The 25,712-nt window shown below is 43.6% G+C and overlaps 1 protein-coding gene across 4 annotated transcripts; it reads right to left on the reverse strand.

The window, feature by feature from the left end:
• Nucleotides 1-708: 708 nt before the first annotated feature.
• On the reverse strand, nucleotides 709-24,637 carry LIMA1 (LIM domain and actin binding 1). 4 transcript variants are annotated; one of them, XM_042838277.1, is made up of 11 exons: nucleotides 24,562-24,637; nucleotides 21,160-21,295; nucleotides 18,862-18,907; nucleotides 16,437-16,895; nucleotides 11,874-11,982; nucleotides 10,917-11,065; nucleotides 9,040-9,147; nucleotides 6,887-6,944; nucleotides 6,256-6,371; nucleotides 3,222-3,355; nucleotides 709-2,842 (listed from the first exon to the last, which is right to left on the reverse strand). In XM_042838277.1, the coding sequence occupies exons 2-11, from the start codon at nucleotides 21,276-21,278 to the stop codon at nucleotides 1,849-1,851; spliced, it is 2,292 nt and encodes a 763-aa protein (XP_042694211.1). In that variant the 5' UTR covers nucleotides 21,279-21,295; nucleotides 24,562-24,637; the 3' UTR covers nucleotides 709-1,848. The 4 variants fall into 4 exon arrangements, with proteins under 4 accessions (XP_042694211.1, XP_042694210.1, XP_042694212.1 ...); XM_042838276.1 differs by having other exon boundaries at nucleotides 21,160-21,298; nucleotides 24,562-24,632; XM_042838278.1 differs by lacking the exon at nucleotides 24,562-24,637 and adding an exon at nucleotides 24,277-24,298 and having other exon boundaries at nucleotides 21,160-21,298.
• Between the last annotated feature and the right edge of the window lie 1,075 nt (nucleotides 24,638-25,712).

The following is a 25,712-nucleotide window of genomic DNA, read 5'->3' on the forward strand; positions in this document are numbered from 1 at the left end:
CAATACATCCCATGTCCATGACCAATAGCTTCCAGCCGGAGTTGCTTGGTGATTTGAATTGAAGAGCAAGTAGATGTCGTTAAGAAAAGGTAAGCATTTAGAGGCTAAAGAAAAGATGCACTAGTACATCAGCTTCCCTAGCTTTGAGATCTCCCTCTACCTGTACAAGGCTTGGTTCTCTCTTAAAAACAACCAGCCCATAGGATGTACGTGCCATGCCACACAGCTACTAATGCATGCTAGCCCAACAGCAGGCTGCTCCCTTCTCTGTGCCACCAAGGAGCACATTTGCTTTGTTGCTGCAGAGCACTCACTGCTTTTTCACTACACCCAAGCCTCGAACCAAAAGTACCCCAGGATTGAGTGAGGACAACTCCAACACACAGCAGCTGTAAGAAAGAAACAACTAAACTAAACCAACTCTGGCTTGAACTCAGCTGCCTGAAAAGCAGCTGAAGCCAGAAACGGGAGCGTGAGACACCTGCGAGTCCTTCCTTATTTTGCCCATCCTTTTCTAAGCCCTCTCCCTCAGCCTCGCAGTCTGCTTGTGACGACCACAAGTGGACCCACAGTGTCACCTAGTGGCACCAGAAAGTCACTGCCTGGCCTCCAGCTGCAAGTAAACCCCAGGATTTCCACCCATCTTTTCCCATCTCCTTTTAAAATGGTGCTTCTTCGTGAAACGACTATGAATGCAGTCTTCAGACCTTTTTTTTTTTTTTATGTAAATGACCAAACTTTATTGAAGTTAGCAGGACTGTTAAGAAAGCAGGATATTTTACACCTCAAATATAGTTAGAGTTAATTCTCATGTAACTACAGTACAAATAAAAGCTAATATAAAGGGATATCTTCCGGCCACCATTCAGATTCCATTATTTGTAAAATAAATGCAGTCAAGTTTTAAAATGTACTAAGCTTCAATGCTAGCAATCAGAAAGTTTCTGGTTCATATGGTTTTATTCCAAAGATTTGCAATGCAGCAGAATTTCGCAGCCATAATGAAAAAAAAAAAAATTATGGCAGCTCGATACAAGTAGGATTTCAAAATTGTCAAAAGGCCTTAAAAACGTTATGTGCAGTTTTAAATGAATTATAATGAACTCTAAGTAAACAAAAAACCATTCAAAATGCATATAAAAATGCAAAAATAATGCCCTGCAGGCTCCTGCAAAAACGTTGTCTTGCCCTCAAGGAGTTCTGTCAGCACAGCGTTTGGATAAGCACTAAAATACATTTGTTCCAGCTGTGGGCACACTGTTCCAGTTGCACAGAGAAAAATGGAGGATTCATTGATCATAGGCAGTTTTGAAAGTTACGTCCTGCTCAGTTTGAGATGCTTTAGATGTTGGACTCCAAGCCCCAAAAGTGTTTTTATTATAATAATTAAAAAGCTGTGCCCTTAACATGTATTAAAGTGCATTTAGTTACCATTTTTAAAGCAGATCAGAAAGTCCCTTTGAAAACTGGTCCCTAAGCACTGCAGTAGCATTTTGTAGTGGTAAAAGTAGTGTATTACAGAAAGCCTGTTCCATACCAGGTCAGTGAAACAGGTCCTAGAGTTCCAAAAGGGTGAGACAGTAGGAGTTCAGAAGAGCTCTGTTCTCATCCCATGGACAGAGGTCACCTGTCGAAGGCATCCCACAGCCACAGATACTCATCTCCATGCACTCAGACATTCTTTCAGGCTTCCACAGTACTTTTCTGGCTAATTTGTATATATGATTCCCTTAACGTTGATGTGCAGTATAGCATCGCTTTCATACAGGACAGCTGTTTGTTAAAGCTAAAAACACCAATTAAAAAAGGCCCAGCACCTTGAAGCAAGTTTTATTATAAAAGGCCTATTTATTCTTCATCATCATCTTCATAGTAACGGTTCCTTTTGATCTGTTCTTCCACAGATAGATCTTCCATATCTTCACCCTCCCAGAAACCAACATCTTGGGATTTGCGATTCTGGTCAGAAGATTCCTTTGCAGTTACATTGGATAAGCTGGAATGTTTCGGAGAATTTGGTTCAAGGAATTCTTCATTTGGGGTTTGCTGCTCTTCCACACCATGTTCTTCCTCATCTGTCTCTGCATTCTCCTGGCCATTTTCTACAAAGTTGTGCTCTGCTGTTTTGATACCAGGCAATTCCCGCTCTTCCTCTGCATTTTTCTCCTCAGCATTCTGCATGTTCCTATTCTCAATCTTTTCCTTTTGCTTTTTGTCTACCACAACCTCTCTCTCCAGTTCCTCACTTCTTTTCAACATGTCTCTCTCTGCCTTAGAAGGAGAGGATGAATTGTCTGTTTTATGGCCTTTCACAGATACTGTTCTAAACGAGGCTGCTACCGTAAACGGACGACTTCTCTCCTTCAGTGAGGAAGATCTTCTTAACTTTTTGAGATCCAGATCCACATCCTCCAACACATCTGGCTTGGAACTCTCTTCTTCTGGGGGCCATTTGGGTTTTAACACTTTGATGCCCTCATCCAAAGTGCTTCCTTGAGTACTTTGGTCAGATGGAGGCGGCCAGGCAATCCTGAGCTTTTTTGTTTCTGCTGGTTTCTCTTCTCTTTCAGGCACAGCTGAAGCTTTTGCTTCCATAGTTGCTGCCAGAACTCCTACTTTTGCAATGGGGGCATCCTCTACTCCTGGGTTTTGAGGACTCTCAGTTGCTTTTACACCATGGAGAGTTTTCTCCTGGGATTCCTCACATTCTGTTTTGCTTGACCATAATTCCTTATGCTGTTTGTGCCCAAAGCCTTCATCATAATTACCTTTAGCTTTGAAGAGCTGATTGAAGTGAGGCTTGCAGTAAATATTCCCACGCAGAGATGCGTACGTCCCAAGACTGTACAGAGAGATACAAAATCAGATGTTAGCATTCTTTTTCTCAGCTGCTGAGACAAGGGTATATTTTAGTTACATTGCTGAAAAAATTAGATTTAAAAAATTAAAGTTTGAAGTTTTAATGTGTTTGCATGACCCTCTTTTCAAGTATCAAGAGGTAGACACTACATTTTTCTGTCATAAAGTGACATTACGAGTTACAAAACACATTAAGTGCAAAAGCAACTGGCAGATCTAGGACTGCATTACCACGCTCCTATTCAATTCACTGGATTACAGTTGTTTTCACTTCTGCTAAGCCTGGACAGCATCTTACTCAGCTTCTGAGAATAGGAAAGCCACACTTCCTCGAAGGCAGCCAAATGGAGCAACGTGTTTACCTGAGTTTACTGTTGCAATAGGAACAGCGGAAGCAGCTGATGTGGAACACCTGCTGGTTGGCCAGGAGCCTTTCCATTGGGTACACTGTCTTCTGACACCCAACACAGGTTTCCTTTGCTGGCAACTGAAACTTCTACGGGAAGAAGAGAAAGTTTGTTAGCTGGAAAATGAATCAGCTGCTAGGAGACTTGGCTTGGATTCACGCACAGCTTCCACAGTTGTCAGAAAAATGGCAGTATTTCTGCAACCTCAATGCTGATTCTGATAGAGTGCATTCTGGAGGGCAATGAGCGAGGAAGAGGCTGCAGCAAGCCCACAGGGATCGGTGTGGTTTGACAGCCAAGGTTATGCCCCAGAGAGCTGGGCATCACAAGCTGAGAAGGAACAATGGAAATGCTCGAACCCAGCTGTAACTTCGACAGTTCCCAGAAATCTAGTGTGTTCCTGCAATCGCATTTTTTTTCTTTATGGGAAAACAATGAAATATTTAAGTAGATACAGTCATTACAAGACCTCCCAAAATAAAGAAAGTCAGCATAGAAAAAGATCTGAAAACCTCAACATGAAAGGTCGAGGCTGGGGAGAAAAGAGGAACAGTGCAGGCCGCCCTCAGCAGTTTGAAGTCCGTTTTTGCTAAATGCTCTACTCTTTTAAAGAGGAGAAAATAGCTTCAGTGCAGATGTGGGCAGCAGGAAATGCTTCTGACTTCATTTGTAAGCAATTCCAGTTCTGCAGCAAAAAAACCGTAGTCGGGTTTCAGGACAAACAGCCCTCAAACTTGCTCAAGACTTAAAGCTGAGCAGGGCTTTGAGGTTAAAAAGCTAAAACTGTTTATGTAGTTACCAAGAGAATTTCCTGAGAACTTAGTGCAAGGGTAAACTTAAACACTAAGGAGTCAAGCATCGCTGTCCTGCTATATGGGAACAGTTTCAGACTTTGTTTTCTGAAAGCATCAAGGAAGCAAGCACACTGTCCATGAAAAAGGACACTTGGTGCCATTCACTTCTCGGAATCTCTTATGGTTGGCCAGCAGGAAAGATACCTCCAAGAACAAAAAGTAATTTGCAGGTGAGAAATGGGCATCCTCAGGCTGCTCACTGACAGCAACTGCTTCAGCAGCAGCACAGGAATGCCGAGCTCCACATCCATGGGCCTGCACACACACATTGACAGTACAGCATTTAAAAACTTGTTTCTTTTTGGACACAGAATTACCTGCTGCAAACTTACTGAAAAGCTCCAAGGAAAAATACTGTGGCTAAAGAAAAAAAACAGGAAGACTGCAGGAAAACATAATTACAGCAATTCATTTATAACAGACGAGAAACAATGGTTAGGCAATGAAAGTTACAATATGCAAGGGACAGATTGCTGAAGACAGAGCCAGCTGAAGTTCGTTTGTCACAGCCATAGAATTTGCTGCCAATTTAATTCCAGTTCAATAGGTATCTCAACTTTTTAAGGCACTGCTTCAAGCTACAGTAGATTGAAGTTCTAATTATGACGACAACTAGACCAACAAAAATTTGGAGTTCATTTTGAAAAGACCCACAATCCCCATGTGCTGCCAAGACTGCATATGAACTCTGAATCTCGTGTTGCTAAATGAAATCTCAGAAAATGAGAGTTCACCAATTCAGATTAAATTCTGACCATCCTCTTTTGCCACAGGAAGCAAGGCAGCAACAATTTACTTGCCCATCAAAAAGTGACCCCAAGAGCTCAGTTTTGCAACGTTACATTAGAGTGCTGGCATGTGCTTCTGCAATGTGCATCCTCATCTAAGAAGAGGAACTTACTTGTATAACAATGAGCCCTGTGTCTGATGGAGAGGTGTTTTGGGGTGTGAAGAGAAAGAAATTCTTTTCCAGGCATACTACAAATAGGAGCTACAGGAGGAAGGTGAGGCCCAATAAGTAAAGAACTTGAGAGAAAGCTGAGAGTTGAGCTCACATTAGGAGGGAAGCAGAAGGCAGGAGCAGAGATTAGGAACCAAGAACAGGAAACAGAAGCTGGAAAAGACAAATAGGAACCTTAAGTGAATAAACAGCATCTAGGTTTCTATCTGAGCAGTGCAGCATCAAAAGCAGCAACAAGGTAGAGGACTAAAACGGCTGTAATAATAGGAAGAGATTGCAAAGGACCAAAATACATAGCTTGTATGCTTTCACAGACAGATTACAAAAACATTACAGGCAGCTCTAATTTCTTATGCCAGCATTTATACCTCTGAACGCTAAGAACCCACATCTCACTGGCCTTGCTTAGATCAGTGCTGTTCCTCTCCAAGATGGGGAAAACAACAAAAGCACGCTTGTTTCCTCAGGAGTGAGCTGGGGAGCCTGTGGCAGCCCAGGGAACAGGCATCCTAACTCCAGACAGCACATGTGACAAGTGCAGTGTGATCAAAACGTTCAGAACTGCTGTTTGCATGGCTAATAAGATTAGCAAATACATTCCTGCCCAAGAAGTGCTCCATCTGCTTTAGAGCCCCTGCTAAAGAAAATCTAACATTGGAGATTTGTTATTGAGAATGCCACACTTCTTTCTCTGCGGAGTCACTCACCATTCACCCCTGATATTAAATTTCTACCAACTGCTGTCGCTTTGGGAACAGCTGGAAGAGGAGCATGGAGAGGCAGGTCCTGGCCTACAGGAGGCTCTCAGGTTCAGGACCTCAGTGCCACCATCTAGGAGGCTCTGACTTCACAGGAGGCACAGACAAACCTCAGCAGGATCTGCATCCCTGCTCAAGCCCCTTTTTCCCCCATACTGAACAGAAACAGGCTGCCTCTGCACAGGGCAAACCATTGCGACAGCAGCAGCACAGCTCCCAGTACACAGCTCAAGCTTCATATTTGAACAAGAAGTTTTGAGATGCTTCTCCATTCAGCACTGAAGTTCACAGTCAGATCAGAGATTAATACAGTTACTTTGCTGACAGACTGGTTGAATGAAGGCTTTTCACTATTAAAGAGAGAAGAAAGTTGTTTCTAACTGTTGCCAGTGTTTGAGAATAAATAGCTCCTTTACCTTCACCGTTTTTGGCAGAGATGCATCCGTCTGGCCAAGCGATTTAGAACCAAAGTTTTGCTGTTTTGTGCTGACAGGTTTCTGAATTTCTGTCTCACTCTCCAGGTTTTGTCCAACTAAGGGAGGAGAAAAGAAGAATGAAAAGATCATTAGAGTGACAGGAAAACCACGGAAAGTTTATGCTGATAAGGCCAAATAGCAATCCTACCAGCTAAGGGCTAAAATTTAAATATGATCAGTCTACTCGTGTCAAAATAGGTAAGTTGATACATTACAGAAACTTATATACAGAGATCCAACACCTAACTGTGCTGTCATTGCTGCAAAGTGCTCTCACATGGCCCTGAATTCAGGTGTAAATCTAACACAGCATGAGAAGGACTTAACTGAATGAGAATTGTCTACCTCTGGTCAGTGCCAAAGGTATTTGGTAGTTGTCCTGCATTAGCAAGTACACTCAGCCTTGCACGGGACAGACTTTTAGTATAAGAAAAGTGTTTATTAGGGTCAAATTTATCATTTGACAGGAGTGGTCCTAAGCATCCTACCAACAACTGATGGGTAAGGGGGAGCACTCGTCCTCATTCACACCTCATCCTACTCTTGCTGAGGCAGAAAAACGAGTGCTTACCATTGCCATCCTCTGAAAGACCGGAGTGGAAAGATAGGCTGTTCTCACCTACAGAAACCTGCAAGAGAACATCGGGCAATGAGCACCCACAGTCTTCAGAAGTCTGAGAATCAGGTCCAGGGAACACCCAGAGAGACAGCATCAGCACCCCGACAGGAAGAGACTGGCCATACTAACGGACACACAAAGCTACTTTTTTTGTTTTGTAAGGCCCAAGACAAAGTCCAGCTGACTGTCAAGAACGTTCAGTGCTTGCTGTAAGGCAGATATTCTCCCAGTTACAGCTCTTGCAACATTCAGATCATCTGCTGGAGTGTTCACACAAACGCTATTTTTGTTTTTCCCCCAAATACCTGCAGCCTTTAAGTCTTTATCTCTTAGTCATTAGAAAGCCTCTCTGGTTTTGTTGATGCATTTCCTAGTTCTTACTGAGAAAATCCTTGGCCACCAAGCAGCACATGTTTACTGGAAATCTCCTGGCTCCCTCCAACATTTGACAAATCTATGATACTTAAGCATTCAAAGACAGAGCTTTCCAAAACAAAAGAAAACCCTAACAGCAACAAAAAAATCCCTGAACTTCCACAGTTTTTCTAAGAGGTGGTTATAAATCAGTTTCAGACACTGAACACGTTACAGATAAAGCACTTGATGTAGAGTTGTTAAATTTGGTACTACTGCTATCAAATAGCTCTAAGTAGCTACACTGAGAAACTAAACTACTGCAGCAAGATTAATGGCAGGTCATCATTAATTCACTTCAATGACTGAATTGAAGTCATTGCAGGCAGCTGACATTTGCAAATTAAGGAGGTAACAAAGAAGCAAGTTACATAAATTAACAGGCGTTGTTCTCCTGACAAAGTAACAAACATCGGTGTACTGGGAAGGGCATCAGCACCTTCTGTGGGTGTTAGATTGTCACGCTTATCTGATTTCTAGATCTGTCATGGATTCAATGTAAAAAATGGCAGAGAAAGTTAGCACGTTTCTTTTGCTCTCTTTTTGCCTACAGGTTCCTATTGCTGACATTCATGCCAGCAGTTTTAATCAGGCTTATTTCCAAACTTCATCACGCCATTTCAAATGGACAATCCTGATTCCCAAATCAATGCCCTCTTCAGGTTCCTTATTACACCTGGACTCCTCAACAAGTGACTTAGCCATTCCAGCTGAGTGCTATCACTTGTATTCAAACCTTCCATACAACAGCAGAAAAGTTTTCTGATTTCACAGGTGTTCTTTTAATTAACTCACCTTTTAGCAGAAGCAGCCTCAACCATTAAACACAGAGCTGCTCAGCTGTCAGTAACGAACAGCTGAAAGCAACAATTTGGCTCCTGGCCCAAGGAAGGCTGGAAAGCTTTAAAAGCCCTCCTGGCATTAGGCTGCCACGTGTTCAGAATGGTTTGAATACACAGTACCCCAATTATTATTCAGCTACTTTTATCCTGTCTGCTATCCCAGTTTAGTACGCAAACGGTTGAGCGTGCTTTATTATCTCTGTATTCAGAGAGTAATTTAGCCTCAATTTACAGCTGAAGCTCAAAAATGGGAGCAAATCCAGACTGGCACCCCGCTACCTTAACCGAAACGTAGCTGCTGAAGAAGAAATGGTGACAAAGTCTCCTTTACACGCATTCGCATCACACACAGCTTTTCATCCTTTACGTTACATAAAGAAAAAAAACCACCAATACCTACTTGAGAATCATGATTTTTGGTAGGAAGTGTGACACTAAAGTTTAGGCGACTTCACCATAATCAAATATTGAAGTCAAACAAAACCAACCCCAAATCAGAGGCTTCAGTTCTCATCAGCTGCTGAAGCCACTAAAATAAGTATGATAACCAAGGGTTCTGCCATACTAACGATATGTCATTATTGAGAAGATGGGGGTAATCTGCAAGAGAACTTTAAGACTTATCTCTAGATGTTCTTTACAACTTCAAAAGCCTTCAAATGAGATCTGCTCGCTTATAATGTAGATACAGTCCAGATTAAAAAAAATAAAATAAGGAATTCTGCAGGCATACAGCCACCTGCAGAGATTCAGCTTCTAAATAGCATGGAACAAACATCTCAGCTGAAACTCAGCAACTTGTTCCACTTACAGTGAAGTCCTTGATCTTCACCAGCATGAGCATCTTACCTTCTCCCCATCCTGATAGGAAATGCAGTCCTCAAAACTTGGTGGCATATTCTCCTTCTGCTCAGATTTGTAATTCTTGATTTCATTTTCACTGGCTTGAATCTCATTCTATAGAATAAAGCACTTGAAAGTTGACAGGCACTTTTCTCCTAGGAAAGTACTTGCTATTTTTCTTTCTTTTTGTTTCTGTAAACTGTTTTCCTAGCACATACAGCAATAACTAAGTGAAAGAGCTTAAAAAAAAATAATCAATACACATTTGCAAAGTGATGGATTTTAACGAGGAAAAGAGATGGGGCTCTGAATTTTATTCTGCGAAGATCACGACAGCCCTTTTCTCTGACTGCAGATTTCCTTTAAGATCAACTCTTCCATTTTTGTCCTGCTCACTCCACATCTTCACTTTCCAGACATGTTAATTTTTCAAGGTAAGCACCATATATAAAGCCCTGATTAATTGATAAATACAACATAAAAGCAAATCCTACTTGTTTCTATACTAGTAAAAAAAGGGGATAAAAACCAACTGTTATTTACCAAGATTTCTGTTCTTTACAAACTGTCTTTAGATGTGCACAAAAGCAGCTTTCACACTTTAATAATAATCCAGCAAAACCTCGTGTTTCATTGCCGCAGGATTCAAGATAATTGGGGAAAAGTCATGCCATTCACAAGACATCTTTGTGACATGGAAGACAGATAGCCAAATGCAGCACTGGCAACTCACTGGATTCTGTAAGCCAGTCGAATCTAACAAGTATGTAATTAAGTGCAGATCTCTAAATATGCTGTTCTCCATCTCTCCCTACCCTTTCTGTGTCACCTGTGATGCTATTAAAAGAATTGCTTCTCACTATTCCTTTAACCCACTGCAAAAACATCCACCAGTCTTAACCCAGACCTAATTGTGCAACAATGCCCACAAAACAGCTGATCCCAGGAGGGATTGTGTCTCTCCTTTGCAGCATAGATGTGACACGTTTTCAGAGAAGTACAAACACCACACTGCCATATCAAAAGACACTCAGCTCCTTTGGCAGCAAAGAAGGAAAAGAACCAAGACTTACAGATTCTATTCTAAGTATTGCAAACATTAACCTCATCAGCACCTTACTGCTGCCCTTATTGATGTGCCAGGCCAAAACCAAAAGAAATTCTGCTAAATGGGACTTCCTAAGAGCTTGAGGCTGCACTGATGCTCAAACTGATAGCACTAGGGAATTGCAAACGACAGCCTCAAGAGAAAAGAAAATCTATGGTCAATCTCTTGCCATTAGGACACAGCTTATTGAATCAGTGCTACTCTGAGACACAGACTGGAAGAAATAATCTGGCAAACTGAATAGAAGTGAGAAACAGGAGTCAAATCAGCAATTTGCAGATAACAATGTTTGCTGCACTGGCTGCAGTGCCCTTCCACTCATGCCTTGAAGGTTACTAGATTTTCCTGCCAAGATGTGCAGAATCAAATCTACACCACAGACAAAACTGAGAGATCATTTCAGTTAGACAGAAACTATTTCCCCTAGCTTAAAGCTAGTGTACATTATAGAAGTGAGGTTTCTGTTTATTTCTAGCATGCAGAGAGCTCCAGAGAGGCAGAAAGAAAAAGAACGCCAGTTAAGTTTCAGAAGGACCGCAATCAGGACACCAGCAATTAATTTCCTGGAAAACTTTCAAGATCATTCCAGCAAGATGCAAATACTTGTTACTCCCTGCAGTACAGTCAACCCTTCGTTAGAAATGAGTCCTACGAGCACAAAGGTCTCTTCAAAACAAGATGGGATTATCTTCAAAATGTTTGGTTTCTGTAACATCTTCTTTCCAGCGTCAGTTTGGGGCTAAAATCCACTTCTACTCAAGGCAAACAGACTTACCGTGGTAACGAGGCCTGCAGAACTGCCCTGCTTGGACACAGCTGCCTGATACTTTGCCAGCCTATCCTTTATTGAAGTTTCTGTTAACCGAGGCATCTCCAGGCTTTTCTTGGTCTCTACCTTATCTGGGCTGAGTGCTGGACTTCCATCTACAAGATGAGAAGAGTTACATGAATAAAAAGCAACTTTCACGAACACCAACAGCACACGTGAAAATTACAAACCCCATCCCTTTACCAGTGTGTCAGAAATCCTTCAGTCACAGGCTCTAAGTCCTGTAATCTACCCAGCTACTTTCAGAAGCAGCACGTTCACTTGATGCAGATTTCAGCCAGCAGTCTCAGAAGCAAACACTACAAACACTGATGGCTGCTGCTGTCAAATGACAGCAGCTGCCACAGCAGCTAAGTGGAAATTCACATCACTGAGGTGGAGGCACAGTTTTAGTCTTCTAAAGAAGACACAGAACCCGAGGAAGAGTTTTGCTTGCCACTTCCACCTTCTCCATGAAAATATTTACCAGCTCACATGTTAAAGATCAGGATTTCAACAACAAACATGTTAGAAATTAGTTCAGTTTAGCCTCACTCATCCTTGGAAGCATCTGGATATGGCAGGAGAGACAAGAACTAAAACAAGGAAAACCCATCATCAATTCACTACTTATTTTCTAACTGAGACTGACTATTAAAAGTAGTCACAGGAATGACTACTTTTATTAATTAATGCTAATTATCTCCTGCACCTCAATTTCTTTGCTTAGGGAGGCGATGCTTTAACATTCTCAGCAAGATTGAGTTAATTAAATGTGATGTTTGCATAGACTTTGCAGATGGGAATAGTTACACTTCTGTTACTACTTACGAAAGGCAAAATTTAATTCCACTGTGTTGTACACAGCATTTCCCTATTGCATAAACTGGGGAAAGCAAACAAACAAACAGGGGGATTACTGACCTGATGCACTGTGACTCTTCTCTCCTTGGCCAACATCAAGGTCCTCTGAAGAGAAGCTGTTTTCAGAAATCCTCCTACCAATTGCTGTCTTCCTCTGGTCTCTAGCAACCTATTAGAGACAGAACCCACCTATCAGCTGCCTGGGCAAACAGAGACTGTTGCATTTAATCCTTTAAGATGCACAGGTGTCACTAGCAAATCTGCTTTACTAGAATAAACAAGTCTAGCAGGTGACATCTTATTTAACCAATATCAAGTTTGATCACAGAATATGTGACCCTTTGTCACCTGGAAAACACTCTTGTGAAGAGGTTCATAAACGTCCTTCAATAAGATATCTTGGTTTAAAAAAAATCAGAAAACCGCACAGGTTAAACTCTTAGCTATTTACCTCTGCAAGCACAAAACATCAGTCTAGATTTTTGCATCTCAGACCAATTCTCATGAAATTAACGTTCAAAGTCATTTTGTAAAGACTTAAAATTGAACAGAATGATGAAAGGAGTAAGATAATGCAAATCTGCATTGATTTTCAGCTACAGAAAGGAAAAAAATTACTGTGGTAACAAAAGTTATCTGGGGCTATTTGTTTTGATTTGGATCTCTCATGCACTTGGTACCAAACAATTCCCTAATTAGGTCTGATAAGGCTTAAGCTAGGGTGCTAGAGATAAATATTCTCAGATAAACAGGATAATCACTATTTGCAGGGCTGCACTGCTGGGCAGTTTTGCAGTTACACCCCAAGTGTTGTGGTTGGCTCCACCAAACTTTAAGGCTCATTTATTGAGACCAACTCCCCAAAACCTTGAGCTCAGTAAGAGGAATTGTGAAAAAAAATTCAGAGCAGCTGAACGCTCAGGAAATGCAGTATTTAATTGGACCTCATTGAAACAAGATGTCTTCACAGCTGACAGACAACATTCCAAATACCAGAAGGTGAGAGATCTTCGTTATCTCTCTCCTTAGGAAAGGGTAAATCGCAGAGACAGAAATTACTTTCGAGGCTGATGAGACAAGAAGGCAAGGCAGGTTTGGCAAGATGCTACAGCCACACATCCCTGCACCCCCCCCTCCTTCCAACAACTTTCTTGTTTGCTGCTCACCAACCTGAAGGAAATTCCAAAGTTTTATTTGAACAGAACAGCACTGTAAGACAATCACTGTGAAAAATCAGGCTGCCTTGGCATACAAAACAGCACTTTACCAGGGAAGGAAAATGCAGCTGGAAAACTTTTTTTTTTTTTTTTTTTTTTTCCATTAGCATGGGAAATATTTCTTATTTCTGTGGTTTAAGGCTTTGTTAACTTTTCTTACTGGAAAAGAGCTTAGCTATGACAAGCCTTTTCCTTCCACTGAGTGCGTTGATAGGTTCAGTTTGGGAGTGCCTGCACACTTGTAAGAACTTGCAGATTCCTTATTCTGAGCAAACTATCCTCAGATGATTCTTCTTCAGTCTATGCCTGCCTTCATGTCACCTTCAGCCCACACATCTGAAGCTCTCACAGCTCAGAAATTGGCCCTTCAAAGGGTCTGGCTTTTCACTAGCATACAGAAAATATAGGCAAAATACACAGAGAAGATCCTATAAGGATAGAAGAAACAAGCTTATTAGCCCACTTGAAACTCTGAACTAGTGAATTCAGATAAGCTGTGGGTGTTTTTTCATTTGTTATATGGATCACATACGCTCTCTTGCACACAGCAGGGCTGATGAAGCCACAGATGGAACAAAGGTTGTGGTACGGACACACAGGAAGTTGAACTGGTGAGCAGCATTCATGAGGAAGACTCCACTGCTGGGGAACAAAAGTCTTAAGAAATTTGGATCTGGTGTCTGGGATTCCAGCTTCACTGGTAGAAACTATTAGTATCTCACCAGGGAAAAAAAACCAGTTAGAAATCCAGACTGCATAAAGCTGATGTTGTGTGGATTTAACATCAATAGTCTCACACCGTGGAAGAAAAAAAGCAGAGCAATAAGTGAAAAATGTTTACCAAAAGGAAGGTGAGAGACTTTCTCCATTACCACCAACAGCCTGACCACAAGTAATTAGGCTGATTAGGGTGCATGGAAGGTAACACCGTTAGCATGGAGGAATCCCTTACTCCCAGGTTTAGGCTTATCCCACTCAGTTCCCTCTATAATTCTGGGTGGGCCACTATTCCAGCGCTGCAGCTTGTGCTGCTTGCAAAATGAAACAAAATATTCCTCATGGCTGGAAAGCCCCAATGTTCTAAGACAAAAGAAGGAGTGCAGAGGTACCATAGAATTAACAGCATTTCACCTGGGGCACAAGGAGCTGTTGGGCAAAAGACCAAAAAGAACTTACACCTATTTCATTATAGACAACTGTGTCAAACGTGACCCTGAGCATCAGGTTAAATATACAAGGCATAATAAGTTTTTGCCTTAAAGGAAGAACACAAACCTACCTCGAGATAGCTTTTTAAACAAGCCTTGCAGAACTGCTTGCTCTTTCTTTTCTTCTGATCTTCCTTGGGTACGTTTCTGCTATCACTTACAGGAGGGATTCTTTGAAATTAATAAAAGACCCAATGTTCGGCCTCTGCTTAGCCCTGAAGCAAACTAGACCAATGTGTTCAGAAGTATTTATACTGTGTCTTTGTGGAAGAAAATGATCTGCCTTATATCGGAGCTGTAGAAGACAGAGCAAAATCTGACAAACAGATGAAAAAACGGAGAGAGTTTTGCCCTGAAAATCAGAATAGGTTTGTGCAGAGTCTGTGAAGTCAGGAAGTCCAGGCAGTAACCTGGATTCTTGCCATGGACTTACCCAGCAACCAGGCGAGTTGTTTTATCTTTACTGCCATGAACCTACAGCCATGTTGCCACTCAGCTCATACAGATGTTTTTGTCAGGAAAGCTCTGGCAGTGCTTATGCCATAAGGCTGAAGCAAACACCAAGGAAAATTACCATCCTTCAGGTGAAGGAAGCCTTGCTTGCACTTAAGCCAGGAGTTTATCAACCAACAGGGTTCAGGAAGAGTACAAATGGAAGAGAGAACTGCAGATCCCGCAGTCGGTTCCTACCTCAGTGAAAAAGATCTGTGTCCCCATAGTGCTGATCTATCTTCATTGTACGTGACTACATGACATCATCCTCCACTCCCCAGATAAAATCCCAGAACCAGAAACCTTACAATAGTGCTTTCTAATCAGACTCCCCTCCCCCCCGACCTAAACTTCAGAGCCCTTCGTGCCTTTTTCCTTCCAAAATTATAAAGTAACCAGATTAATTTGGAATAGGAACAGGATTTGAACCTAACCTGAAGAACTTAATATCGACTGTATGATATTTACTGCATTCACTCAGATTTCAACCACATTCAAATGACTAAGCTGAAGAGAATTATCAGTTCCAGATTCAGTCATCTCCAAAACAATTTTATTCCCCAGGCTAAGATAAAATTACTTCACGTCCATCTGCAGAATGGTACTTTCCTGAGGAATCCTGACCGATTAATCCTACAGCAGGGGTTCAGAGAAGCGCTATCAGGAAATCACCCTCCACCCTGTAAAACAGCCCTGATAGCATGGGTGGCTCTTAGAGAATGGCAAAGACTACAAAATCTAAGCTGTGCAATTATTACAGACCCCAAACTCACGTTACCAAAGAGCTGCCCCTCTGAATCTCCTGATACACGTTTTAAAAAACCTTTGTACAAAATCTGCTGGTTTTATTCAATAGTGCAAGAAAAATCACCCGCAGTAAAACAAAGCCAGAAGTATAGGAAAGTATGAGAAAACTGGAAACTCCACCAGTCTCGGGACTATGTTGCAAGTCAATGGCATATGCAACTCATTTTCTAGTTAAGCAATTCTCCCCCGGGACACACAGTCTGCAGTCCACATGCAGGATCAGATTTCATGAGCAGTTGTAGGAAAATGCAAGCCCTGTGCATTTGCAAGTCAAAACGAGTGAAGGCAGCAGCTCGCGAGGCGATCTTTGCCGCTTTATCCCTGCGAGGATTTCTTGATAAGAAGCATTTGTTAAGATACAAAGATGAGAGAAGAGACAGGAAAAGACGGAGGTATTTCGCAGCACTTTATACACACAAATCTACATCTGGTCGTGTCACACACACAGATGCACACAAAGCTCTTCGCTCTGGCAGCGCATTCATCTCAACTGCAAAAGCCGGTCCTGCTGAGCTCTCCTCAACTTTTACATACAACCACATCGATTCTGTCACAATTCGTGTTTACAGAACTCATCTTCACAGGAGATAAACACTCCCTTCACGCTTTGAAAAAAATTCTTCATAAATTCCACACATATTTTGCTCATCTTAAACGTTAACCTTCTATCAAAAGCAAATTCATCTTACATCTGCAACGAGCAATGGACAAAGCAAAGCAGCACTCTACACGTATTCACACAGCTCAAATAAGTTATTAACAGCAGCCACGTTATTTTTCAACTAAAACAATGAACACAATCACTCAATAGCTCTCAGCCACTCCCTCCGGGGTTTTTCCCGATGCCCAGGAGGCAGCACTTTTAGTTTCCCTTAAGATTTGCACAGTCAGATCCTTACCTTGGGCTGGGCTGCTTCACCCTTTTCAAACATCATCTTTAACTTGTTCAGCGGAACGCTGTACTTCTCTATCTTCCCTGAAGACTCTGTGTTTTCACTGGCTTCGGGCTTTTCCACTTCTCTGGACTCTCTCAGATAGTTTTCCATTTTACCACTCTCCTGTGAGTGGCTTTGAGACTTTCCGCTGTCAACACCGGGACGCTGCAGCTGGCCAGGGGTGCCAGAAGAGGCCTGGACGTGAGATGCTGTGCCGGCTGCCGGGATCTGCTCTGTGTCTGAGCAAAAAGCAAGGCTGCTTCCAACTCCCAGCTCGGGGCTCTCGACCCTGTGCCTCCCCTCAGCACAGCTGCTTCGGAGCGTTTCCTTCCGAGACTCCGTTCCCGGCGCTGGATTCTCCCACTTTTTCTTTAGTACGCTCAGATTCCCTCTCTTAAAATGAGGGGGAAGATTTTCTGTGCTCTGAAAGAACAAGAAGTCAAATTCCAGTTATGTGCCTGATGAAGTACTTCCTTTCTATGAGAAAGGAAGTTAAAGGCTCAGTACTGAGCTCAGCTCTCTGCTTTTTCAGACAGCTGTGAATAGTTACAACTGTGCCACATGGAGAAAGCATCCAGGATAGGAAAGGAAGGAGGGGGGAGAAGAGAAAAGTCAGGAGCTAAAGCAGGAAGTGAGCAAACAGGATGGCCTTATAAGGAAAAAGGGAGTCAAGGTCTAATGAGTTAAATGCCACACAAAAGGCTCGAATCCACACATGAAGAGAAGGGGACCCAAATCCACATAACAAGAGTCTCTAGACCTGGAAGGAACAAACAGCAGCAGCCACAGAGATGCGTGGTGTGCCAAGAGTTGCAATGTCTTCCAGCTGCTTCAGAAGACAACAATTAATAAAAAGCCACTGATTAGCTTCCAAAAACCAGTACTTTTTGATCTTTTGCATTTGTGCAAGCACTAAACAGAAGCATTCCACTTACAACAGATCTGGCTTCAGTATTTTGTACCATGCAGAGTAAGGCTTAAGCAAGGCATAGACAACATATTTCTGTTTGCTCCCATTCATAAATACCAGATCATTTGCTGGACTTTCTCTTCTGTTTCACTCAACACACTGAAACCTCTAGACAGGAAACATTCACACAAAGCACAAGTGCTGCCTTACCACTGTCAGTTAGATGGTAATACATAGAGAACATTCAAATGCTTTCCGTATTAGTTTTGCTCACAAGCAGTTACCTCTCCTCAGAGTAACAGGCCAGCCCATCTTTGATTCATTCAAATCTATTACCTGCCAGCATTGCATTTTTGCTGTCCCTCTCTTATGGAGTCCACTGTGTATCAGACTCATTGCAAGTGGAGCAGGTCTGCAAGGCTTACAGGAATTAAACAGGATTAGCAGCTATATTAGGATTTAAGTCTCTCACCCCATTACTCTTCTGGTCACATTTTGAACACTGCTTTGCAAATTAACTTGAATCCATCTAGGCTTCAAAAAGATCAGCTCACTTGCTAACTGTACTTAAAAGAAAGTACTAAAGTTGTAAGGCAAATGTTGTAGTGTAACAGAAGTACTTGTAACTGCATATATCCATATAACTGGATATGAGACATATTGTTAAGAAGCCCAGGCATACTTTACAGCCCCAGTCATTTTGCTTTGGGACTTGCCTATTTGTGATCATAGAAGCAACGAAGTAAACTTAAGACTGGGCAATAATTTTTAGAATGCTTATTTTGTCACTCCTGTATCCCAGAGAGAAGGAAAATGACTTCTGAAGCATTACAGAGATCCAGTAAGCACACTCCAGCAAAAACATAACTATATATCCTGTAAATACTGCTGGTCTTTTAAATGAAAATTAAAAGGTCTGCTTGCGAACACCTGGTCTTCCATCAGGGTTTCCTGACCCCATGCCAGTAAGTGCAATGTAGAGGGAGAGCAGGGCTCTAGCAGAACCAAAAATGATGGCTCTCCCACATTCAGGGACAGTTTGAACTCTGTGCAGCATTTCAGAGAAGATCCCTTAACGGATTCTGCAGTTATCAAAGAGATGCGTGCTAGATTTCAGAGAGGCTGGCAGCTTCTTTTCAAGCAGACTTTTAAATTTAGTTAAGAAAGGAAGAGGTACCACATAACTGCCTACAGCTAAGAACAAAGAGGCTGTGGTTAGAAATGACAGCCAACTCCTTCTGCCTTTTGCTTAGGAGTGAACTGGTGATTCAACGTATAGCTTTGGGCAAGTCACTTGATTTTCTTTCCTTTCATTCCCAGTCTAAAGAGAGGAGGGAATGGGTCAAAGGCAGACACCGCGTCTGAGTTTTCTGTAGGATGCACAGCAACAGCTTTGGTATTTCCAAAATAAACTGCCACAGGAACATTTCATGCAGGTGATCCACTCTGTTGCTTATTGCCTAGGAAACAGATACTTACATTTCTTTTTTTCTCAGCCGTGGCTTCTTCAGCTGCTTTCTGATACCTTTGGGATACAGGAAAGAGGAAAAAAAACAAAACAACACAACAGTTTTAAACTAGGATATTGAATGATCATGAAGACGGCTGAGATTTCGCTTCCACCTAGGACTGTGCACTTACCAGACCTACCAAATAAGACCGAAGGCTGAACAAAACAGCAGTGAATAGCATCCGAACAATGCGAAATGACAGACATGTTTTAAGTCATGCGGCTCACAGTAATAACATGCGTTGATAATTTTTATTAGCCAAGCACTCTCATTCTCGAATCTAGGCAGTTTACCTTGGAATAGCTGTATTGTTTCTCCCACCCAGCTGTCTGCTGTGTCCCCTCACAGGAATATTGCCTCAGCCATTTATACAGCAGCTGCTGAACCGTAACAAATTACAGCTTGGCATACACAGAAAATCTACATAAGTGCCAGTTTATCGTACTCCACTGGGTGGTAAGCTGCACCAATTCAGCAGTTGCTTCATGAGCAGCTGAACCACCCCAGCAGTGGAAACGTTAATCACAGCCCTCTGAAGATAAGCTGCCCTGGATCATGAATCAAAGTCCTTTAAGAAGCTACAGTAAACTCCCAGCAATCTGCATGCCTCTCTGCTGGGACGGAGCACACCGACCTCACTGATCACTATACTGCACACAGCGACTGCACTTTGCTTTTGAAACGCACAAATTAATCTGATTAGACACATTTGGCCATTTGTAACCAAAGCTGTGCTTTTCAAAGAAAAGAATCACCTCTCAACATGTTTCTGTTTTTCTTACCTGTGGGTCTCTCTTATCTGTGCAATTCTACTTTTGATAAAACTATGAATATGCTACAGCCCATAAAAATGAGTCACTCATACTGAAGTCATCAGCTTCAGACTTTAAATAATGGCTGGGATCAAATCAAGAACTAATGTATATCAGGGGCTCTAAGAAAAAAAAAAAGCCCTTAGAAGGACCAGGTTCTTTCTAAAGAAAAAGAAACTTACACACAAATACCTGTTTTACAGCTGATGAACCTCAGTGACTTTGTTTTCCCTTTGTGAGTTGTGTGCTCCTATGTAGGTTTCTTCTTTCCTCGTGCAAAAGAGCAAACAGACTGCACTCGTTTATTGCTGCTCTGAAAACTGCATTTACTGCACAGACTGAAAGCTGCTGAAGAACTGTAGCTGGCCCTCTTTAATTCACACAAATGAATTAACCTGTGTCTTGTACACTGCAGAGCTTCCAAAATTGGAATGAGACACGGTGGGAAAATAAGTTGATGTAGGAATAGAGATCAATACTACCGGAAAAATCAAGAGAGACATGCGGGTGAAAGTGCAAACTGGAAAACACAAACGAGGACTGAAAAGTTTCAGGCAGCGCTCAGTAAGTCAGCCCACCGCAGCGCACTGTTTGGGTTTCTGCTGTTGCAAATTTGCATGGCTCTGACCTGGCAAAGCTGATAATTTAAACACTACGGGGATTAAAAAAATATTTCCACGTACAAATATTTAGGTAATGACAATTTAGAAAAAAACACTCCTCTCTGTCAGTGTCAGAGTTGGCAAAGCCAGTAAGCAGCGCCGTGTTTTTGCAAGGAACTGACGCTGCTTACGCAGAGGGACTCCACTTGATTAAGGAATAGCAGTTTGGATTACTTCCAATAAGCCCTTTCCAAAGGATTACCAACATTTAGCAAGATGACTAGATTCTGTAATCAAGTTTCAATGAGTGAATAAATTACCTTAACGAGACTGGCCAAAGCAAGCAGCTTCTCCTAGGACAGGGTACTTACAGAGCAACATTCTGTTTGTGTAAAGTTCAGAACGTTATTATCCTTCCTCTGTTGACTCCAGAAAGTTTCTCCCATTCTCAAGATTTAAATAAAACAATGCTACGCTATTAATGCAAGTCTGGGTCACTTGGCTGCCCAGCTCCCATGTTAAGTGAGAATCCCATACAGCTCATGAAGCTGCAAAATCCCATTTTTCATGAAGTCCATCAGCAGCAGCTGCCTCCACTCCAGCACTGTACCTTCAGAATCTAACAGTAATCACACACCTTCTGACAGCAGAAAGATTATAACTCTGATATTAGAAACAATGTCAGCAACTAAAAGAAGCTTTGCACAGCGTATACCGAACCAGAAATGCAAATGCCCACAGAGCAATACTGTTTTAGAGAAGCAAAACAACTGTCAGTGAAGCAGTAATTGCTCAGTATCTCAGCTTTAACCTCGCCGCGCAGACTGTGCTCAGAATCCTCGCAATACTTACCTGGAGAATCTCTCCACAAGAGCTGATGACTTATTTTTGTTGACGAGAGAAAGCTCTTTTGCAGTGATTTTCAAAGACTGAGAAGTCCATTGTCTTCTATTAAACGGGGAAGGCTCCATCTTATCACCACAAACACCTACTGAGGAAGAAAGCACAGTGTCAGTCAGTATGAGTTATATGAGCAGAAAAGTAGCTCCACGGAGTGATTTGATCGCCACCATTTGAACTCAGTTCATGGGATGCTGATCTACTCGTGCCACCAAGTGCTGACCATTCAGAACACGTCCATCGACTGACCAAAAAACACCCCTCAGCATCAGATTAAAGTCATCATTTCCTCTGCAGATGCCACTGAGATGGTGCCCCAATAAAACACCGGCCACAATGAATGGGGCAAGAGAGAGATATGAGCCAGAACACGAGTAAGAAGCAGGCTGTCACTGAAAGGGATGCTGACACAAAGCTCTGGCTTTCCTTTACACACACAGGCTCCAGGAAGCCCTGCTATGCCCTCTCTTGTTCTGCTTTCTGAACCAAATGCTCTGGCATTTATGTAAGAAGGCTTGAGTTATGAAAGCTAAGAGGATGTAATTCCTATGCAAACATTTTTCATTCACTGGCGGTGTTCACCCTTCATGCAGCAGCCGTTTCCTCTGTGAGCCAATATAAGTCTTCTGTTCACAGAGGCAGCTGTAAATCTCTTGTCACAATAGCTAGCAGTTACCTAAAGGAACAGTTTTGATTACTTTTGCCTTGCTGTAAACTGGAAGAAATTTTGTACAGCTTTTCACAACCTAAGTCAACAAGCCAGTATCAGATACGTATATGTTTGTTTATTTATTTATTTTTACATAGTTTTCTTTTGTGGAGGAGGAAAGGAGGGGAGATTAATTTAAAGAGTTCCTTGATAAGACAAAAATACAGCTTGTGAGGCAACGCCTTTCCTTTTTTCCTATTTTCTTTTACCCCAGCCTCGTGTCACACAATGCCTGCAGCAAGTGCACTGCCTGATCCTGCAACGGTGACATCAGGCAGGCTGATCTCTTTCCCGTTTTTTTCCGTCCGTTTTTTAGCTGACCATTAGGTTACAGAACTCCAGAAGTCTGAGTCTTTAAAAGGCACCTCAGGAACTTGATATAAACAGTAAAATGTAGGGATGATCATCTGAAATCCTCACACGCATGTAATGCAATTCCTCGAAAGCATCAAAGACTTGGGGTTCTGCAGCATCTCAGTCCAAAAGAACTCAGCTGCAGCAAATGGAACCTCACTGATCCGATCCGTGGAGTTGAGGCAGAAGAACCTGAACCAATGCTGACAGAGGAGAATGGGTCTGCAAAGTGCTGGCTGGAAGCAGAGGAACCACTCCAGTGCTGCACCCTGCTGCTGTGCAGGGATAAAGCACGCAGCTGATGAACACCTCGCTGCCTGGTGGGAACCATCAGAAGAATGGGACTTTCTCTGAGATTCCTTTATTCACCTGATGTAATGCAGGCAATGACACACCAAGCCAGCACACGTTTTTCAAGATCGTGATTTAGATGGTGCTTTTAGATGGACAGGTTGAGCTATCACGGCAAACCAGAAAAGTTACGCTATTTTTGTCGTGGTGTTGAAACACACTGAAACTACTTATCAGCATTACGTATCCAGTCGCAGCTTGCTGCAGCTTCAGGCTCCCATCTCCCACTGAAGGCAGTCTCCAAAGTGCAGCCATCACCCCTTCCAACAAGAGAAACTCAGACTGGAGAGTTACTTTTTGAAATTCATGGTTTCCAGAAAACGTTTTGCATCCTTAAACCACCTTTTCTGTTACCCTCAGGAGTTTTGTCAGGACTGAACTACAATAAGGATGCTCTCTGGTCTCCAGACTTAAAAAAGCTGTTGCTCATTACCAGCTGCACAAATGATCATCCACAAAGATAATGGTTCTAATTTGAATGTGAGGGGTGCTCAACACCCTCCCTTGTTAGCAAGAATACCTTACATGCAAATAAATCAGCATTTCTGTGACAAGACAGAGCCCCTGCTATCAATGTAGCAAACACTTAGCACAGAGATTCCATAAAGGCACGAAATACATCCGCAGAGACTGCAGATTAAATTTACTCCTGAAAAATGCATCTGCTGAAAAAGAAAAAAACTCCGAGCCAGCTGTCTAATGCTACAGCTTCAACTTCTGTTTGGTGATTAATCTGGAGCCAAGAGAAGATCATCTGAAGCCCCACTTTGCAGTTTAAATCACCGTTCTCCAAGCAGGAGTCAGTTCTGCACAGGAAACAGTAGCAGGGCATTCATTAGAAGCCTCTCTTGGCAGACAGCAGCTTGCTGACTGACTTGCACCTTACACGGAAGGACAGTTGCAGTAAAACACTGAGAAAACAAAATCTAGTTAAATTGTGCAGAAAATGGGCCTTAATTTGATACCTAAGCAAGGAAGCCTTCAGCAATCACTGTTTGCGGATGAATTTTTCCACCATTGTGTTACTGTTTGGTTTCCTCACCATTTGCTGCCCTACAGCCACAGGTGCACCAGGACAATCAGGACTGTTTTGGCAATCTCTCTGTGCAGAAGCAGCAGCCGCTGCTGCGACATCGCATGGGAAGTTAAGGAGCATTCATTCAGCGTCTCAGCTGCTGTGAGGGACACAAGCAGGACTCTGAGATGCCCAGAAACGTCCTGCATTCCCAGCGCCATTCCATGCTTTCAGCCCCATTCGCTTTCAGTTTCATCTCATTCAAACACCTTCGCCCTTCTTTTCCTGAAGAATTATTCCAACCCACGTCGGGAAAGTGCTCTTTGTTGTACGATTAGAATTTAAACAAGATCGTGAGCATTCTGCGTGCTGCAACAGTTATGTTAAAGACAGATCGGAGTCCCGAGGAGGAGAATCTCGAGTCCTGCAGGATGCCAGAGAGGGAAGGGCTGCATTGCAGCCCATAGAGCAGCACAGCGTGGGACTGAAACCCACCCGTGTGGCAACGGCTCGAAGGAAAACCGCTCCTTAGCGACCACCCCACAGCCCGGAGCAGCGTTCCCAGCACCTGCATCAACCGAGCAGCACCGCACCGCAGCACCTCTTCGTCCCTCACCCATACAGCGCCTTTCTTCCTTACTTTTAACTCTCGCTCCGTCTCCGCTCCCCGTGCTGAGTTCCGCGACCACCCGACCCCGCTGCCACCGGCCAGCACCGTGCGGGCACCGCCGGGCTCGAGAAGGGCAGCCCGAGAACAGCCGAACGGCCCGCCGGGCATCGCCGCCCCTCCCCGCCGCCGGACCCCGCAGCCCAGCGCCCGCTTACTGCCCGCTCCCGCGCCCCAAACCCCCGCTGACAGAGCAGCAGCGGGCAAAGCGCCCCCCTCCGGCTCGGCGGTCCGCGCCACCCCTCCCTCCTCACGCACCTACGGCGGCCGAAGGCGCTCCCACGCGCACACCTGTCGCGGACGCGGTAACAACTGCACCTCCGCGCCGGCGGCGGCGCCGGGCAGCAGCGCTGGCCACGCCCCTCACTCCTCCAGGCCACGCCCCTCCGCCACAGACCACGCCCCAGACCACGCGAAAAAAGGAGGAATGAGGGGTGTGTTTCTTCATTCAGCGCATGCGCAGCTCGGCTCTCCCACGGGTCTTATGTACGCGTGTGCGTTGTCTCCTCGAAGCGCGGCGGGGGGGGGGGGAGAGGGACTGCTGTGCTGCGGGATCATTGATGGGGGGTCGGTACGCACAGCACCCAGCACCGCGGGGCTGCCCTTGGGGCTCAAAGCCCGAAGCCGAGAGGGGCGGGCGGGCGGGTGTTTGTGTGGTGCTGCCGTACCTGGAGAGCGCCGTGCCGGGACGAGGAACGGCCGTGATGGGGTCCCGCACAGCCCGAGTATGTTTAAAGAAGAAAAAAAAAAAAAAAGTGGTTTTCAGCAGCCCAACTTGATAACCCGCATTCCTGAGATTCTGGGCGTTTATGCATCTTCATTAACGTGACACGAGCCTGAGTCTGCAGCCAGAAAGCGGCTCCTCCAGATGTTTATCTGATCAGTGCACTTCAGGAATTGTTGTAGGTGCCCTTTTATTTGTTTGTTTATTTTTGTTCTTTCTTACACCCTTTCTATCACTCCCACTGTGTAAAGTATGAAATCCTTGAGTTAAAATACTGTGTCCTCACTCCCACAGGCTGAGAGCTCAGTGAGGCTCTCCATCCCCAGCTCTGCCCGAGGCTCAGCACAGCTCTGTGCTGCAGAGCTGCTCACACACCTTCCCACCCACCCCAGTCAAGAAGCAGGAAGCAACGAGTTGGAATTGATAACTGGCATTGCTTGCAGAGCAACCGCAGCCATCAACTAGTGAAATGTGCGCTTTCCTGTGAAAGGCACGAGTGTTGGCCTAGAAAATACACACAGCTTAAATGATGTGTTTTGTAACTTCACCAAACGGCGCAGCGATCTGTGCTGGAGGCTCAGAGGTGCGTCCAGGTGGACCAGATGTGACCTCTGCTAAAGCGTGTCAGATAAACTCTGTGTGGTGCTATGAAAGGCAAGGCTTGCACAGGGAATGACGTGTTTGC

Source organism: Centrocercus urophasianus, unplaced genomic scaffold, assembly GCF_019232065.1.
Source record: "Centrocercus urophasianus isolate 14NV4802_14NV808 unplaced genomic scaffold, USGS_Curo_1.0 seq_75, whole genome shotgun sequence".
NCBI lineage: Eukaryota > Metazoa > Chordata > Aves > Galliformes > Phasianidae > Centrocercus > Centrocercus urophasianus.